Source organism: Grus americana, chromosome 1 (genome assembly GCF_028858705.1).
Source record: "Grus americana isolate bGruAme1 chromosome 1, bGruAme1.mat, whole genome shotgun sequence".
Taxonomy (NCBI): domain Eukaryota; kingdom Metazoa; phylum Chordata; class Aves; order Gruiformes; family Gruidae; genus Grus; species Grus americana.
Window position 1 is genome coordinate 201,410,266 of NC_072852.1, and position 18,366 is coordinate 201,428,631.

Here is an 18,366-nt window from a genome sequence, read left to right on the forward strand (position 1 = left end):
AGACCTCAAGAACATGCAAAAAATACAATTTTTTGTTGATGTTTTCAACACATAATGAGAATTTACATTTGCTTCTTTATAAGCAGCCCAAAGAGCAGACAAAAATCCTGACTTTACAAAGGGAAAAGAAAAGGCAAACCAGTTAAGTGACTTGCCAATATCTCCACTTGAACTGATTTCAAAACTACACGTAGATCCCTAAACATCCAGGACTAAGACATAGATTCAGACCAGTGAATCTTTTCTTTCCTAGATTAGAAATATTTCTGTAGTAATCAAATGGCACTTGATCAAAGCTTACAATACTAGAAGATCAGCTACTTGCATTCATCCTTTACCAACAGGCAAGTCTTAACACCTGATAACAACTGATTCTCCTTTGCGCATCCTGCAAGTGAAAGACGGTAAAGGCTGGGAAAGGATAAGTGCCTTGATCCCAAAACAACAACAACTACTTGCATGTTCGATAAAGGCTACTTTTCTAACAGGTCACAGAGGCATCACTGAAAGAAAAGCATAAAAACAGGAGTTCTTTCATTTATAGAAGCAGTTTTTAAGTGTAAAATAAAAAATACAATCAGACTGATCCCATAAGAACATATCTAGTGTTCACTCTTCACTGCACTTAACAGCTGTATCAAATGTAGCTGACTTGGTAATTACTCAAGATACATGGTTGGCAAAGAAATAAAAATTCTTCTATTTTATTCTTAAAGCAACGTCATGTTCACTTTCTTTTTGTTTAAGAAAATGTCAGTTCCTACTTTTGGCAAATTTAACAAGTTGAAGACATTCATGGGGGAAAAATACCCAACAGCATTAGTAAACAAAAAAGAAAACAGGTTTAAGTCCTACTGCAAAGTAGTAATGATGAGTTACCTTCTCTGCATTAACTAAGTCCCTATCTATTGTAAGACATATATTATTTCATTTATATTTACAAATAGTTCTTAAGAGTACAGATTGACAGGAAACTATTGCAGAGTCTTCCATTATATAAAAAACTTCAATCAAGCTAAATTTCAGAAATAAGCCAAAATTGGACAGAATCCAACTCAAAGTCACAGTCAACTGATGAGAGCAACATGTGGGACAAAGCAAAATAAGAGTGGTAAGTTACTACATAGAGCAGGTCTAACTGCCAAGAGCTACTCGCAGGGAAGTCCCTAGGCAGCAGCAGATTGTAAGCCTATACATAAACTGGGTAAATACATGAGTATTCCATTTATTTGAAACAGAAAATACTCATTGTATTATTTTTCAAGTGTTGTTTTATATTAAATTATTTACTACCTTAACAGGCCTTTGGTTTGGTTCCTACTCCAGTCATATTTGTCTTTTTTTCCTATGCTGGTAAAACTTTTCATCCATCTTAAGTGTATCTGTTTTGTCCTTTCTGTTTTCTATAAGGAAAGTTAACTGTTGCCTTGATCTTTATTCCACTCAGTCTGTTGCCATTTCATAAATCTTCAGCTTCTGTTACTCCATGATACATTCTCCTGTTGGGTCTTTACTCCAATTGCATTCACTCTTCTCCATCAAGAGAACCATCAAGGAAAGGATATTAAAAAAAGGTATAAACTATCAGCAGAAGGGTGGGAGATGTTACTAGTTTGTCTTTGGGTCAGAGACCACAAGACTGTGTAGGTCATATATCTTTCCAATAAAAGCTCAGCAATGACACAAGGAAACACCAGTTCAGTTGTTGTGCACAGAAAAGAAGACATAAGCACTATTTAAGGAAGTAATAGAGTCAATATTCCTTGGCTGAAGACAGCTTTTAAGTTGAAGGCCCAAGAGCGCAGAAGGACGTTCTCAGGCACACCAAACAAGATTCATACCACTACCTGATAAAAATCATTTCAGATGGAACATAGGGAGCCCACATTTCTCCAAGTATAAACAGTTATCACTTGGCAAAAACAGTACTGCAGAACTGTTTGAAAACTATAAACACTATCTGTCACAGCATAGTAAGCAATGCAAGTAGCAACAAAATCTGCAGTTAGAACAGTCTGACAGCTTTTATTACAGCTCTCTGCTTTCATTCGATGAATTTGAAAAAAAATCACAACAAAATGCTCTCGGATGCCTTTTTTTTTCCCCCCAATGTTATACATGGTGGGTTTGGGGACTAACTTTTAAAGGTAATTTTAAAATGTTTAATAAATGTTTTCATAATGAGATTTTAACCCTTACATTCTAGATTTTGAAATTTTACATGGAAGTCAAATTGATATAAAGAGGAGAGTCTCTGTCACATACCAACACTATGTAATTTACTGGGTTTATATGGTTTGATGAGTACCAAAACAAATGGTAAAGCATTTGGACTTTGTCCCAGAAAATACTGCTTTAGGGTTGAGAGTAAGGGAGAGATACTGTACAAAACCTATACTAACTTGATTTTAATCCATTTAATTTAGTAGACCTAAAACGTTCTCAATGCAGAATTATCAGCCTGTAGAATGTTTCTAAAAAAGAGTTCTAAAGCAACCCATATGCTTGGTTTAAGGAAATTTATTACCTTTACCAACAGCACAGGAGGACATAAGTCACTGCTGACCAAACATCCCATGAATGTTTAGATCCTTTATGTAAGAATTAAGGTTGGGAATGACTTGCTTACATAGACCTTGTAAGAAAGCTCTATATATTTTAACCCAGCCAAATTCCAGATGATATTTCCACAAAGCGGGTGAATGTCAGGACTGCCACTGCTTGAACAAGCAATGAAATCCTAGAAAGCCACTGAACCTTAGAAGACTTTGCATTTTATGGCAAAAATTTATGATCACAGTTCCAAGGCAGCTAATTATTCATCAAAAGAACCTGAGCCCTCAGAGCACTGTTAGAAAGAAGGATGAAAACGTTCTCTTTCATCTACCCAAGCCTTGTATCAGACAGGAAGACAGAGATAATATTGCTGTTAATACCAGTCCCACTGATTTAGAGTACAGAATAAAACACAGCTCTGCTGTTCTTTTCAAAACAGATGCTACGAAAGGAGAGGATTCCAAAAAGAGCTATGAGAATGATCCAGTATCTGGAAAGAACATCTGTTCAGCCTCTTAACAAGAATCTTCCTCGTTTGTCAAGAAGACAAAAGTGTTGATCACACTATATAAACACCTACAAAGGATGATTTTTTGCAGATTCCTTAAATTTAGTCAAAGGCATGAAGTGATTTGTGTAGTTTTGTTGCTTCTGGCATTTCTTATCATGGAGTGCCTGATGTGGCATTCTTAAATTGTTGCTTTATTATATTTATTTTATTTGTGTGCAACACACTATGAAAGACCAGTGCCATATGAATCATGGAAGAAATACCCATCAAGGGTCAGAGAGTGCAAATACTCTCTCTGCAAGCCACAAACCCAAAGTCCGGAATGATATGATACAGGAAGTATCATTCTACATTAGTTTTGCTTTTACAGCTGTTCCTCAGTACCCTTGAGGTCACTCTCAAAAGAGGATGCAGGATCAGATGAACCTTCCATCTGACCCTTGAATGGTGTTCTTGTGTTATTAGCGCTAAACACATTATATGCCAAGTCAGTTATGTTTTCAGAAAGTACAAATTCAGGAGTTGTAATTCTAAAGGCATATTCCATAGATAATTCGCAAACAGAAAACAAGCATTAAATCTGGTATCTATGGATAACAACTAATTCAATGTTTATATTAATTCTTGCAAGCCTTTACACAGAGAAAATAGTATTATAGCTAAGTAAAGAGACAATCATATAAAAATAGACTAAGAAGAGACAGAGGTTTCCAAACACCTATACTTTCTCATCTTTTCGCAACTACTAAGAAAAAAAAAAAAAAAACCAACATTGAAAATATTTCTCAGAGCTGATGCCTTCAGAAACTCCAGGGGACTGAAAGACATTTGGTAACTATTGATGCAGTGTAATCTTTTTCCTTACCTATTTTGGAAACATTCACTCTTTTAAATGCCAGTATTTTAAACATACTTGAAGCTAAGGAGGAACAGTCCTTGCTCATTTTTATATTGTAAGTGTGATTTAATTAATTAAAACAGTTTAATATTAATGCTGTTCTTCAGAGCTAAACATGAAAATGAAATCATTACAGAATTGAGAAAGCTGAAAACCAAACAATCTTAAGTGCCATCTGGGAAGGTTTGTATCTGTTCAGTGTCCCCAGTGGGTATTTAGTTAAAGCAAAATGCAAGCCTATAAAAAAAAAGTTCTACTTGGGCAGAGTATTATCTTATTTCTCAAAAAAGAAAATAACTTAGTAATGTGCTAATAAAATTATGGTCTGAAAGATAACCTCAAAAAGAGAGGTTGCAGTGGAAAATTTAAGTTTTCAAAAGTGTTTTCTCTGTGTCTTTCATACTAAGAGCTTCTATATTGGCAAACTTATGAAAGCACAAGCTACTAAAAACTGGCATAAGCAATAAAAACCACTTAGATCTTCTGCTCAAAATTTTTTTCCATTACAATGCCTAAAACATGGGGAAAAAAGAACATTCCTAAGGGAATGAAGTTCTCCATTAAAGCCAACAAAAGAACATTTCTGCAATTATTTTCAGTAGACAAATAAAACCTTTAAACCTTTATAGATGATAAAGCAGCAAAGCGTCAACCTCAGCTACTGAAATTCTTCAGCAGTAGGACTACTACTTCTGCAGATGAGAAGACATTAGGAGAAGTTCTCCCCATTCTTGCTGACTGCAGCCTTCAAGTTGTCTGTCATCACCAAAACCAAACATCTGTCCTAAAAGGCTAATCCATTCTTGTGATTTATTCTTCACTAAGTATGCACCTCAACTGTGCTGGAGAAAGATAAATTAAAAACCTCAAAGTAATCAAACTTTCTTGGACTGTGTAGTAATTGATGATATTACTTATCTTGTCATCTCCTCAAGGTGATCAAGAAACCAGAGCAGGGACTCATCTTTGCATTGTGATTTTAACAGTCTCTTAGGATACCAGATACGATTCATTCCAATTCTATGGAAAATTGCATCTTACTTGCAGAAAGTCTTTGGAAAAAAAATTCACATACTTCTAGCTTGTATCTGTCTTATTTTCAAGAGTCTGTTGACTTCAATACTTATGTAAAAGGCAGGCAACTTCTCTGCAACTCAATCTTGACTTACAAGCAACAAAGCTGTGACAAATCGTCATTAGCAAAGGGTAGGAATGACGTATTTACACTGCCTGCAGATGAGAAAAGGATGCCCACAATCAAGGGCAAGCACCAAAGGCTGGACAAGAAGGAAATGGGATAAATTATTTAGGACAGTGTGATACAGGGTAATTAGAAGTAGAGAACCATGGTGTCAAGAGCACCATTTCCCTAGCAATGAAACACAAAGAGTTGCCAAGTAGTTTTGTTTCATACTAAAAAATAAATAAAACACTAAAATCAAGAGGATGGTTTACTCACTACGACAGAATCTATCTTAAACTTCTGCTAAAAATCACCCTGAGGCAATAGCTGGTATCCAGCATGAAGGAACTGAAAGCATGGTGAGGACAAGGTGAGAAAAAATGCTTTTTGTGCAGGCCAAACAGACACTCAATTTTTGCTAATCTTAACCTGTCTTAACCTACCCTTGATCAGAGCCAGCCAAAGGCTACACATACCCCTAGCCAACACTATTAAAGCAAGCAGTACTAACTTTATCACAAAGGCAATAGATGAAAACATAGTATGGTTACTAATCAACCTCACCTTGCCACGCAGCTTAGAGGGGAGCTTGTTCTGACTACATTCAGAGTAATATTACATCCTTGCCATGACCACTATAACATATAGTTCAGTCAAATGCACCATATTTTAATTGTCAGTGACATGCGAGTCATAGTGATATCAGAATAAAATAGGAATGCGAACCATCTGATTGATGGTCATCTGGCACCAGTGTACTGCTGTAGGGCAGATATCCAGTAGGAAAAAAAGTGATGGGAAAGCAATGGAAAGAGAACTGTAAGGATAGCCTGCGTGGATATGCAGATCTTACAGAAAATGTTATACAGGTTGTCTTGAACAGATGTATTGCAACATGTTTCCCTAACATTTGTATTTCAGAAGATATAAGTTGATGCCAAATTTCAAGAAAGTTAAAGGCAGTATTGCTGCTTTGTTTGGCAAGAAAAAAATAATCTATTTTAAAAACTGGCAAAAGGAGAACATGGAGATGATGAGATAATCGTAAAATTTGGGGGAGGAGGGTTGCGGATATAGAGATACTTACATTACAGTTTCCTGAATTGGAATATTTCCCATTACAGAAAACTCAATATAAAGGAGGTGATAATGTTTTTGAAGCTATTTACCACACATGAACATGAAAGGAACCATACGTACATAATTTTTATGCTTTGGAGGTCACACATCTACCACCATTCTCAAAAAAACCCTGTGTTTTGTGGGGTTTTTTAATCTATAACTTAAATGAGACTTTACCAAGTTGACTTGATTAAAGATCTAATTTTAGCCTAACTGGGCCAGGATGGATAGTATCAACACATGTTGTCATCTCATCTGTCAAAAGACATAGAAGGAAGTAAGGTATCACTACAAAACTTGTGAGCTTAAATCAAAGCCCATCGCTAAAATGTCTTGCGTTCCAAGCCAACAAGCCACCTTTGGATACATTAGTATTGCAAAAACTCTCCATAGTACATCTCTTCAGGGAAAAGAAATCAGGCATCAGGGAAGCCAGCTCAACTTCTCAACCGTCTCTTCCTCACCCAAGTCAAATTTACTAGAGACTTACCAGAAGTAAGGAAAAGACTGCTTTCCTTAAGACATTAAGGTCAGTAAGTAAAGCAGTTGGAATAGCATCAAAACCAAGCCCGCTACATTTGCCTAGTTTTGTATGGCTGTTACGATACACTCTACTTACGTATCCTCACTCTTCTTCCGCTGGACCCTTTGCTCATCATACACGATTGCCAAACTATTAATACAAAACTATTTAATAGTTACTTCCACTGTGAAGTCAAATTATTCACTGCACACCATTCACACCCTTCTCAGAACATAAATATTCTCAAGCACTTGATTTTGCAACAATAATGTTCTTTAAAGCTCTGCATACAATTTTAGTTTCCATAAAGAATCAAGAACAAGACAATTCAATCACATGGAATAACTGACAAGCAAAATTCAAAAATCTGCACAGATCCCTGCTTCTAGAGCAAAGATTTACCCCTGTAAAGAATGAAAGAATATGCTAGTGAAATTATGTAGGTAATGTACACACTATTGCAATTGAGACTTTAGGATGAAGGAGAAAAACATGGCATAGTACAGTTCTTCATCTGTTGTAAGAAGTACTTGGAAAGAGAGAATCATCATCTGAGTATGCAAATACACATCTAGCTGTTGGAAGCTAGGTTACAAACAGTGACTTCCCAGTCTATAGATTAGTTAAAAACCTAACAATCATGCGTAATATAATACAGATTAGAAAAAAGTTAGAGTTAAGTTCTATTATTTCTAGTATGTAATTTATATTTTATTTTAAAATTATTTTCAATTCCTTGATAAAATAACTACAGTAATGAAGGAAAAAGCATTTCATTGACGCAGACATTTGTCTGTGCTGCACTCTTTATGTAAAGGAACAATACAAGACATCTATTAAAATATATCCAGAAAATATCAAAATGGGCAGTTCTATCCTGAGACCTATTTGAATCTGATATGCATATGAATAAATCTGTTCACCCACACACTATCCTTCAACAAAGAGAAATTAATATCCATATCTACCTCTAAGGCCTTCCACAGAACTACAGTATTTCATAGTTTTGTTTAAAATTCAACTATTAAATCTGATTATATAAGCTACCATTTTTAAACATATTTCTTAAAGTAACAGCTTTAGGTCTGTCATATTGGGCTCAACTCAGGCAAAGCTTCATTTCCAATTATACTACCTTCCGGGCCTTCTGATACAATGAGGACTGGTGAACTCTGAGCTTCAGCACAAGAAAACATTATTTCTCCAAGCCCAGGAGCAAGAAAGGTTTTATCTACTGTTTATCATAACTTCTATACTGCTGGGTTTCTTCCTTAACATGGTAATTTGTTATTCTATTTTTTTAAGTGACAAATGAGCACAGAAAAAAATGCATGAATATCGGAATTTCTATCCCATCTACATGATCAATGGTCTCTTCTTGTAATACATATTTTTTTTTAAAGCAACAAATCTTTAACAAGAGATCTCTGTGCACTGCTAAGTGAAACAGTGCTGTGTCATCTACAGCAAGTCCTATTAAAGCAGCCCAACAAAAATTACAATAGACTAGAAAGCTATTTGCTATTCACAGCTGAGCAAATGCTGCAGACAGACCGTGTTCACTGCTGGTTCCTCAGTTCAGCCAGGGAGAAGAGCTCTTTCCCATGGGTTGTGAACAGTCCAACACCCCACGGAGCATTTAAAACAAACAACAAAAAGTGAACTGGCTTCATTTTTTGGTTTTGCTTTAGCTCACTTTTAATGCTTTGTTCACTCCTATTTCTCCATTGCATAGACCTTAGTTCAGTATCCTAAAAAAAAAAAATCAGTAAATTTTGCTATGAAGTTAGAGATTGCTTCAGGGTTTGTTTATTTTGGGGGTTGTTTTGTTTTCCTCTGATCACTTAATATCCTTTTCTTTCTCCTGCCTGGACAGTAGCCTATTTATATCTATTGCCAAGTTCTGAGAACCATGCGACTGGGTTTTATTCATACCACAAAACCATAATCCTCTTCATTCAGTTATACTGCTAGGTGTCCTTGTTTGCCAGACAGACTTAGTCACAAGAAATAACAGACAAGAATAGGCAGTGGCTCACCAACCTTATCACGCTAGTCTCAGAATAAATTGAATTCAAAAGGCCTTGGGAGGTTGTTGGGTCCTCCAGCCTAGACTCAGCTGTGTCCACTCCACTACATTAAAATACATGTGCTTATTTATTTTTTATTACAGCTTACAGGATAGCTTCATCTTAGCCACTTAATATTTCAGCATATTGGAACATTCATACCATGTCATTATGAAAAGAATTCTAACAGATAACATGGTGACAGCATGACTGTGGCATCGCAGGCCACTGTCAGGAATGTAGCTAGGGTACAGTGTTTAATTTTGGAGAATTTAATAATGTGAATTGCAAGTTAAATATGTGGTGTCAACAATTTCTTCTGACCTCCCCTAGCAGCTATTTTTACTTCACTTGAGTCAGGATAATGACTTGACTACTATATAATATGAGATGGTCTAAATACTGCATTGATTTTTAAAGAAACATCAGTAAAAGTGTGGCAATGAGCCTTAAATATAAAAAATAATCAAACAAGGAGCTGCCATCTTGGCTGTACTGTTCATTCAGGACCCAAGACATGTATTCCTGGGGCACATTTCCCAATGGAAAAAATAAAATAAAATAAAATAATAAAAAAAAAAAAATCAAGCTTCCCCCATTGAAAAATAGTTCCATTATGTTACATTTTTTAAATGCTTTAGTGCCACTTGCAAGGATTACTCTAAAGGCTTATTAGTCTCACTTTCACACATAAAATGTGCAATTACTTAAGGAGAGCCCCAATGAGCATGCTTCAAAGCATTTTACTTCATGACAGAATAAGATCATTATATGACCTGCCCCTTTCACCTTTCCAAAATTTGATATGTGTATATTCTTCAGTATTCCTAAGGCACTGGAAAGACTAGATCTTTTAAATCTTTATTCATACTTCCTGGTTCTAACCATCGTACCAGCCAGTATAAAGATGGTAGGCAATAGAGTATCCTGCTTTGGAAAGATAGACTTTTATTATTCCATTTGTTCTCAGAATATAATTTACCAAAAGGAAAAAAGCATATGTAGAGCTAGACAGAACATGCATGCCTGTATGCACACTACATTTAACAGCAACAACAAAATTACACTGACTTTCCTAAGGCAGTTTAAGCACCTAAGAAACCTAACCAACTAGCCTGGATTAAATACCATCAGAAGTCTGAGCCTGAGTCAAATCTAAAGCCTATATAAAGTTCTGGACATACCACAGATAAAAACTGCAGAGCAAAAAGATTTATTCTGTTTAAGATTCCACTGTCAGTGTCTTTAAAAAAGAGACTCCTGATAGAAAAATCACTAAACTCAAGTAACCGTTTTTAATAGTCTCCTCTGAAGGAGAAAAAAAAAAAATGGAGCGGAGGGAGGAATGTAATGCTAGGAAAGAAAGAAAATAATTACTGAGACATGCCAGGATACAGGTACATCTAAAATACAAGATATTTACGCATGAACAGAAAGATAAAATAGACTTTTCAGAGTCTTTTCTACTCATCAATGCAATCATGAATGAAAGAAAAACATCCCTACATAAATTCCTTTCATGCCACACAACTTACAAATCATGTTTGGAAAAACAGTTTGGGGGGAAAAAAGTGAGTATCAGTGTGCTTCGGAAATTATTATCTTCTGCTGTCCCCTAGTGGCACTGTAACTTGTTTCACAAGATTAATCAAAGAATATTTTCAACTGTAAGCTTCATAGGCTACAGAACAGAAGGCATCAATAGAAATTAAAAGCCAGAAGAAATCAGTTTTGTAGACAACTGCTACAAATATCTCTTATTTACTTAGAATTTTTGAAACTAAAACACATAGGAAAACACTGATCTAGTATTTTAAATTACAGACTTTGCTAAGAGATTCTGTGACAAAATTATAGCCAAAAATATTTGTGGGCATGGCCATGATATTGTCAGTGGTTTAGAAATTCTATTACTGAACTAGTTAAGACCTTAAATAAACACTTTTAAATGCAGTTGGAAGAAACAGCTTCCAATCACTCCAATCATAACATACCTTTCAAGTTAAAAAAAAAAAAAAAATCAAGATATGCCAATTCTACTATAAAATGAAAGCATTACTGGACAACACCCAGGTTTTCTTGATCTTACTTTACCATAAATCAGAAATGCAGGAGTTGCAATTTATGTTCTTCAGTAGGATAAAATGCAAGTGAAATGCTACTTAGGGAACACAGTGGTTTTATCCACTTAAAAATCAATCATTATCTTTCATCTTAGATAAGGCTTTGCAAAACTGTAAAACAGATGTGGGAACACATCCATGATTGCTAGGCAAAGGTTTTTCAGCCCAATCCCCAAAATATTTTTTCTCTTGACTTTCATATTTACTTTTGTATCACAAAATAATTTGATTTCAAAAGTAAACAGTATTTGGCATCCCGGTTTTAATTACAGTTTAACACAGTCTCTTAATTAGCTGAGATATTTAATTTAGCTTTCATTCCATGCAATTATACACTCTTATAATCCATGAGAATTCATAATTATCTCTAACCTCATTAATGAGGACTACTAAACTGCACTTCATTTCATTTTTGTCAAGTTTCTAGAAGAATCATGAGCTTCTCATACTAACTGTAGCTATTGAAACAAGTGAAGTTTCCTACTCAACATTTAGACTTCATCAAGAAGTGTACTCTCAATTACCCACATCTAAAACTGCGTTAGCATATTTACTTAGCGCATAGTATTTACTTTAAACTGTTAAACATCTCCCTTGCTTTATTTTCAAAGATTTATTGCATGCTGTTAAGTGCACTGAACAAATCTCTTTCCAGGACTACTTTAAGAACAGAGAGAGCCTGTATGTTTCTCCAGAATGAAAACTCAGTGTAGGCAGAACCTTCCTTGACCTTTTTATCAGATTAAAAGACAGAAAATATCCATAAAACTTTCCCTACAGAAGGAATTTGCTTTCGATATCAGTCGCCATGCTGTTGGTTCAAACAACATGCTCAGACATACTCCAAATTTCAGTAAGGTCTGGCTACTGAAAAAGTCACATAAAGGGAAATGCAGCTGCCAGCCCAGTGAAGCAAGGGGCAGGCATCCAGCATGGCCATGGCCTACGGGACAGACCCTCCACCCCAAGCTTCTGCCTAAATCTGTCCCTCAAGCAATCACAGAAAGTTGTATTCGAGAGGCAGCTGAGGACAGACCCTTCAGGTTGCAAGGCTAATGTCCTCGTCAGAGTGACATTTTATTAAAAGCATTGTGGAAAAGGAGGGTTATTTCTCTTTATGTAGCTGCTTCCCCACTCTAAACCTACGTACAATCACTCTTCTTGGTACCTAATGAGACCTGGGACAAGACCTGAGCATTGTCACTCCAGGGCAGGTGCTTTAACTCAGTGACATGGCTCAGAAAGAGCTTAACAAGCCCTCCAGAAACCGCCAATTAAACAGTGTCAAATATATGGTTTTCCCTTCCACGATGACAGTATCCCATAAAGACAAAATTACAAGCCTTCTGTGGAAGCCACACAGGATTAAAAAAAAAAAAAAAAACAACCAAAAAACAAACCCAGAATGTGAACTAAGCCTACATGCTTTTCTCTCAATTGGGATGCACGAGATTACACATAGATTTGAATTTAGCCAAATAGCTACCAGTTTTATCTATTTATATATATAACATTCATTGATTTTGTTCATAGACAGATTTTTTCCAAAAGCATTTAATTATTTATTATTCCCTTCTATTATAACAGGTGTATAGAAAATGGAGAACACAGGACAGAATAGGGCAGATATTACCAATTACAGTGAAAACATAGCTAGAACTTCCACATTCTGAAAGAGGGCTGGAAGCATACACTCCTGTTACGGTCACCAAAATTTAATGCCATCTGATCCAGGAAGACAGCTACCAAATTCCTATAGCGTAGAGTGCTGAAGTCCTATTCTAAGCAACTGCTCTGTCATTACATTTGACAACAGTCTATATTGCAAACCCTACTACAAACAAATTAACTTATGTACAAGATATAATGCTAGGTCTTGCATTTTGTCCTTCAGATAATTGCATAAAGTTTTTGATCTACTGAATTATACGCAGTAACAACTCCCGTTTCTCTTAAAAACCTACTTCAGAGATCAAGGACCAGGTTTTTAACAGTACATCTGGGTAACTCCTTTTTATCATAAAGGCTTAGCCACAAATAAAGATATCCCTAAGAATATAATTCTACAAAAGACTTAGAAAATTAAAAATTTAACCTTTAATTAGCATTATTTGATTCCCTCCTCCCCAAATTAAAATAAGGAAGAAATATTTCCATTCTTTTGAAGAGTCTTTAATGACACGAATACATTGGATCCACAAAGTCTTATTTATCTATAAATGGTGGTGGCAAAACAAGCTTTTCCACTCACAAACATGCTCAATTCAGCCTTTAAGGTAAACCTGCCAAGTGCAAAAGAAGATTTTTGCCTCCTCACTATTAATCTTCCCTGATCAGATTAAAAAACTAGGGATATTTTTTCTGTCTGCTCTAAGGTGTCTCTGAAGCTCACTAAGAAATGATTATGTCAAACCATTACTCATAAGTAATCAAAAGGGTCTTTTGGTGATGACAGCCTTTCTTTCTTTTCAATTTATACCTTGATTTTTTTCAAGTGAGTCTTTAGCCAATTATCTGTCCCTATTAGGGATCTAGTTTTATATATTAAAATATTAATGAAAAGTGAAAACAAACCTGGCTGTTCTTCCCACTCTGTGGATGTATGTGTTTGCATCTTCTGGGCAGTCAAACTGAATGACCCAGTTCACTGCTGGAAAATCTGTGTAAAGGAAAAAACATGTCAAAATTTAAGCTCACCATACCCAAAATCCTCCGATTCAAGAGCAACATATTATTTTGGAGCATTAATTCTTGTAAGAACCATCATTTAGACCAATTTACAGACATTGGGTGCAACCTCTGAAATAAAAATAAAATTAATTGCATGTATTATCATATCATAAACAATCATCCTCTTCATCAAAGCAAGCTAAAATTAATGGTGTCTTCATTTCCTAAATTATGCCAGTGCACTGAATGGAACATAATTTCACACTTGACAAGAAGAGACATGCTTTGCATCACACAGATGATAAAACACCACTACGTTTAATAATTAAATAATCATATCTGACCCACTTTTCACCTAGAGTATCAATACCCTACACCACCAGGGTTTGAAGTTAGCTGTGGCAAGATAACATTACCTCAGCTGTCCACATACAGAATATCATAGTCCCTCTCAAAGACAGGAGGAGGTGACCAAGCCTCACAAAGAAGTCAACATTGAATTTGAATGATATAATTAATAAGCATTTAGTAACTGCTGCACTTCACCCGGCAGCAGCATGCATTGCATTGGACTAAGTCTGTGTTACAGCGTAGCTATAGGCTTGGTCAGGAAGTATTCCACAATTAGGGAGGTATGGTTACCCACATTAGATCCTCACCAGTGAGATTTCAGCAGTGTAGAAGGTATGATAAACAGTTTTCACTTCTGCCTTGTTTTTAGAGCACCTTCCTTTTGTAGCATACTGACAAAACCTTACATTTTGGACAATGGGGTTTGCTAGCTGAAAGAAGAACGGGTAAACTCCTGAAAACAGTCATAATTCAGCGCATAACGACCAGAGGAAAGAAACTCAAGCCCAAACAGTTCCTATAAATATTCTTGCTTTTTCCTTCATCAATTTTTCTGCTTGCTTAAGAGTACAGACCTATAATGCCATTCATAGTTCAGACATCAAAATTTCTTCAGGTTTTCATTTCCACATCCTGGTAGGTTAGTAATTTTTCATACCCTTTGGAATAACCCACAGGATTCAGGAACATCAGAAATACTTCAAGCCGCTGAAATATTGCCTCAAGGCACGTAGTAAGCAAATGCATCACTATTTCCATTTTCTCTTGTTGCAGATATTTGTCACAGAATATTGCTGGAAAAACTACAGGAGGAAAGACAGGCGGAAAGAGAGGTTCTACTGACTACCAGACTAACAAATGCCATTACAAAACTAATGACAACATACGTCTTTCTGGGGAAAAAAAAAAAAAAAAAAAAGCACAAGTGTGCCTCTTCAGTAAAGAAACAGCAGCACTCTAAGAAGCATATCTCTTCTGAGATACCCTAATGAGCTCTTAAGCAAACTATAAGTTCATTTCTTACAAATCAGGTTGGTCTTCAGAGCATAAAGTCTGATAAAGTCTCAGTAGGGTTACATTAGCACTTTGTGAATAAATATTGCTTCTGCAGGTACATACCCAGGCCACGAGCTGCAATATCTGTAGCAAAAAGTACCGCTGCCTTTTTCCGAACGAAACAAGTGTAGACTTCCATTCTCTTCATCTGATGCTGCTTGCCATGGAGTGCCAGTACAGGAAGACCAGGCTGAAGCTTACAGAACACTCTGAACAGATACTGGACCTACTCAACAAATCGGGGCAGGGGCAGGAATTTACCATGCAATGTTAAACTTGTTAAGATCACATCCAGTATATAGCAACTGACTTAGCACATCAAATAAAACACACTTTTATCCGCATCAGAGACAAGAGATGCTATTTTGAGACTTTGTCACATGCCCAGGTACTAGAAGAAGAAATGAACTATGGCACTCAAGACTGGCACGTCTTTTGATGGCATTTCCTAAAAGGAACCAGAGTAGGTAACAGCAAGAATGACTTGGGACACAACAATGCAGGCTGTATGCAAGGGACCAAAGTATCAAAAGTCCATCAGAAGCACTGCTTTTAGACAATACTGGAGGGGCGTAGCATCTTATGCTTGCACCCAAAGCAGTCTACACAGTCTTGGTTTACTATTTCAAGCTTCAACTACCTCTCTTAGAAAAGCAGTCTGTTTACTCTTACGTACAGTACTATGTTGCAGCATTATTTTATAGCAGGTGGCTATCCAATATCTTAAGCAAATAGTTACAGAAACTGCGTATGTTGCAGTAACAGCTGCAGCTTAGAGAACTTCTGTACAACTAAGCCTACCACCTCACCGTACTCACCAGCCAACTGCAGAACAACAAAAATATTGTAACCTCTTGCACAAGTGGAAGAACTGCAATGAATATTTACTACACCATTGTATGTTATAAAATATTTGATACATGCAGCAGTTATAGGTATAAATATCTGTGCCACACAAATAACTTCAACGGAACAGTCCCGCAACATCTATACAAGTAGATATTTGAAGAATTGCTTCCTATATACCCATAAGAAAAACCTTTCCCTGCGCTATTTCACAATTATGATTTCTTAGTAAGGCAGACTTATAAGCTTGTAAAGACAGTAGGTGCAACTATTAAAATACTCTGTACAACTACAAAATGTGTCATGAGACAAAACTGACATAGCTGGCCCTCAGTGACATTATTTTTTGCATTCATTTTTAATAGCAGAGCACAAAAATGACTAGGTACACTGAGGTCTCCAGGACCTTCCTGCATTGAGCCTGGGTCATCGCTCTTCCCGGCAGCCAGGCCCTGCATGATATACCTACAGGAGCAGGTCATGTTTGGTACCTCCTCCAGTTTCCTGTTGCAAACTAGTCCAGAATCTCACCTCTCTAGTGCCTTGACACCTACATAAATATCTTAATTGTTTTAACATGCTATGGGGGGGGAGGGGAAAAGCCATACCTCTTTACAGCTTGCAAAAAACACAATGCTCTTCTTTTTCAAGTGACTTCTTAGGAAAGAGTATAACATGTTTACTTTTTGCTGAAGCTCACAAACAACATAGTTCTGATCCAAAGTTGCTGGGGTACTAAAAAAACCAAACCAAACCAAACCAAAACAAAAAGTACATTTAGATACCGTTAGTCCCCATAACATTAAGATGGGAAAGAAAAGAAGAGAGAGAATATACAGGCATACAGTATCTATAGAGCTATCTGTCCTTTCTTTTAAGTCAAGAGTGTCTGACAAATACCCAGAAAAAAGAGAAGGAAAAAAAAAAGTCAGGCTGGAAAGTTCTCCTGCTTTGAGGAACAAGTCTTAGCAGCTCCACTAGAAAGCTACTCTTGAAAGATGAATCAATTTCCTTACTAAAAGCCAGTGGGGAGGAGGGAATGACTTTTGACATTACTTCTAAATTCATTTACTACTAGCAAGCCAAAGTCTTTCCATGTCTAAGCAGTGACATTCAAATTGCCTTGACTTAAAATGCAATTTTGTCTATTAGTCCTATTAAAGCATCATTTGTGCTTAAGGCAATGTCAAAACACAGTCTAATCATGCACAAAAAAAGAGCATTGATGTACTTCTACTGATTACACCCTGACATGCAAAATGACTTTGTAAAGATCCGAATTGTCATATTAACTCACCTTTCCATTCTTTACAAAATAAACTAAACTAAAGAAAAAAAATTCTTTGGCATATTTGTCCTTGAAATACATCTAAATGCTCACATCTCACAGTTCCTCTGCTTCACCCTAAACAGACCAAGGGTATTCAAAATTACTTTAATAAAGATGCCACTTGGGAGAATGAAATTACAAGATGCTGCTCCAGTGCTGCTAGTTAATTTGAATTATGCCACAGCACCTTTTGCTTTGTAAGTCTTTCAGAGGAAACTGTTTTCATAAGGCAATAACCTTATTGTACACTAAGGCTGTAAATTCTAAAACATATGAATACTTTCCTTTTTTTGATTCAGTTTATTATCTAATTGAACTCCCCCAAATATTTTAAGAAAATGTAATTTAAAATAGCCTTCAAAACAAATGTGAGATCTGTGAAACAGATGTATAGTCAGACCTCAATATGAAGACTACAGGCTAGGCTTATACATAATCTTCTGCTAAGAGGCTACTAACCGCACAATTTTTTCAGGCAATCACGCTTATTTAAGATGCCTTTGATAGCACTACTGATTAAAAAAGGTATTTGTAGTACAGTACAGAGATAATCAAATCAAAACTGCCTCAGGATTCAACCTGGTTCTGCTGTTCTATTTTGCTGATGATTTCTCATTTGCTCTTGGGAAAGCCATTTTTATCACTGTGCTTCACCCTTCTCCTGCATCTTACATATGGAAATATATGCATACTTCATAGAAAAGCAGGGGGAAAAAAATTCCACATGTTCATAAGCAATTTGCCACTTAGATGACAGAACCCACAGAAATTCAAAATATTAAATAACATTCTTCAGTTAGGTTTTTTAAAGAAAAAAGTGCCAAAAAACAATATGCATATATTTTTCATTAAGTGACACATTACATTTTTTGAGCTTGGCAGACCACATACTTCACTTCTCGCAAGGCCCTCCCATTCTGATCCAAACTGTATGGCATGATAAATTTATTTTGTGTCCACAGTAAACCCAGCACATCAGGAAGTGCCAAGACTTACTGCACATGGACTAATGCCACATGCTTTCCTTTGGGCACCTAATACTGAATACACAAACAAGACTGTCATTCTGCACTTTCCCAATCGGGTAGCATTTCCTTGGCAAGCCAGATTTATCAATGGCACAAAGAA

The 18,366-nt window shown here is 36.2% G+C and overlaps 1 protein-coding gene across 1 annotated transcript in view; it reads right to left on the reverse strand.

The window, feature by feature from the left end:
* DDX10 (DEAD-box helicase 10) overlaps positions 1-18,366 on the reverse strand; it is a 193,499-nt gene that overhangs the window by 158,763 nt on the left and 16,370 nt on the right. Inside the window, exons 7-9 of the mRNA XM_054808723.1 lie at positions 16,517-16,643; positions 15,126-15,288; positions 13,560-13,644 (exon numbers count right to left, since the gene is read on the reverse strand). Coding sequence (XP_054664698.1) covers positions 13,560-13,644; positions 15,126-15,288; positions 16,517-16,643 — 375 coding nt within the window. The remainder of the gene's footprint in view (positions 1-13,559; positions 13,645-15,125; positions 15,289-16,516; positions 16,644-18,366) is intronic.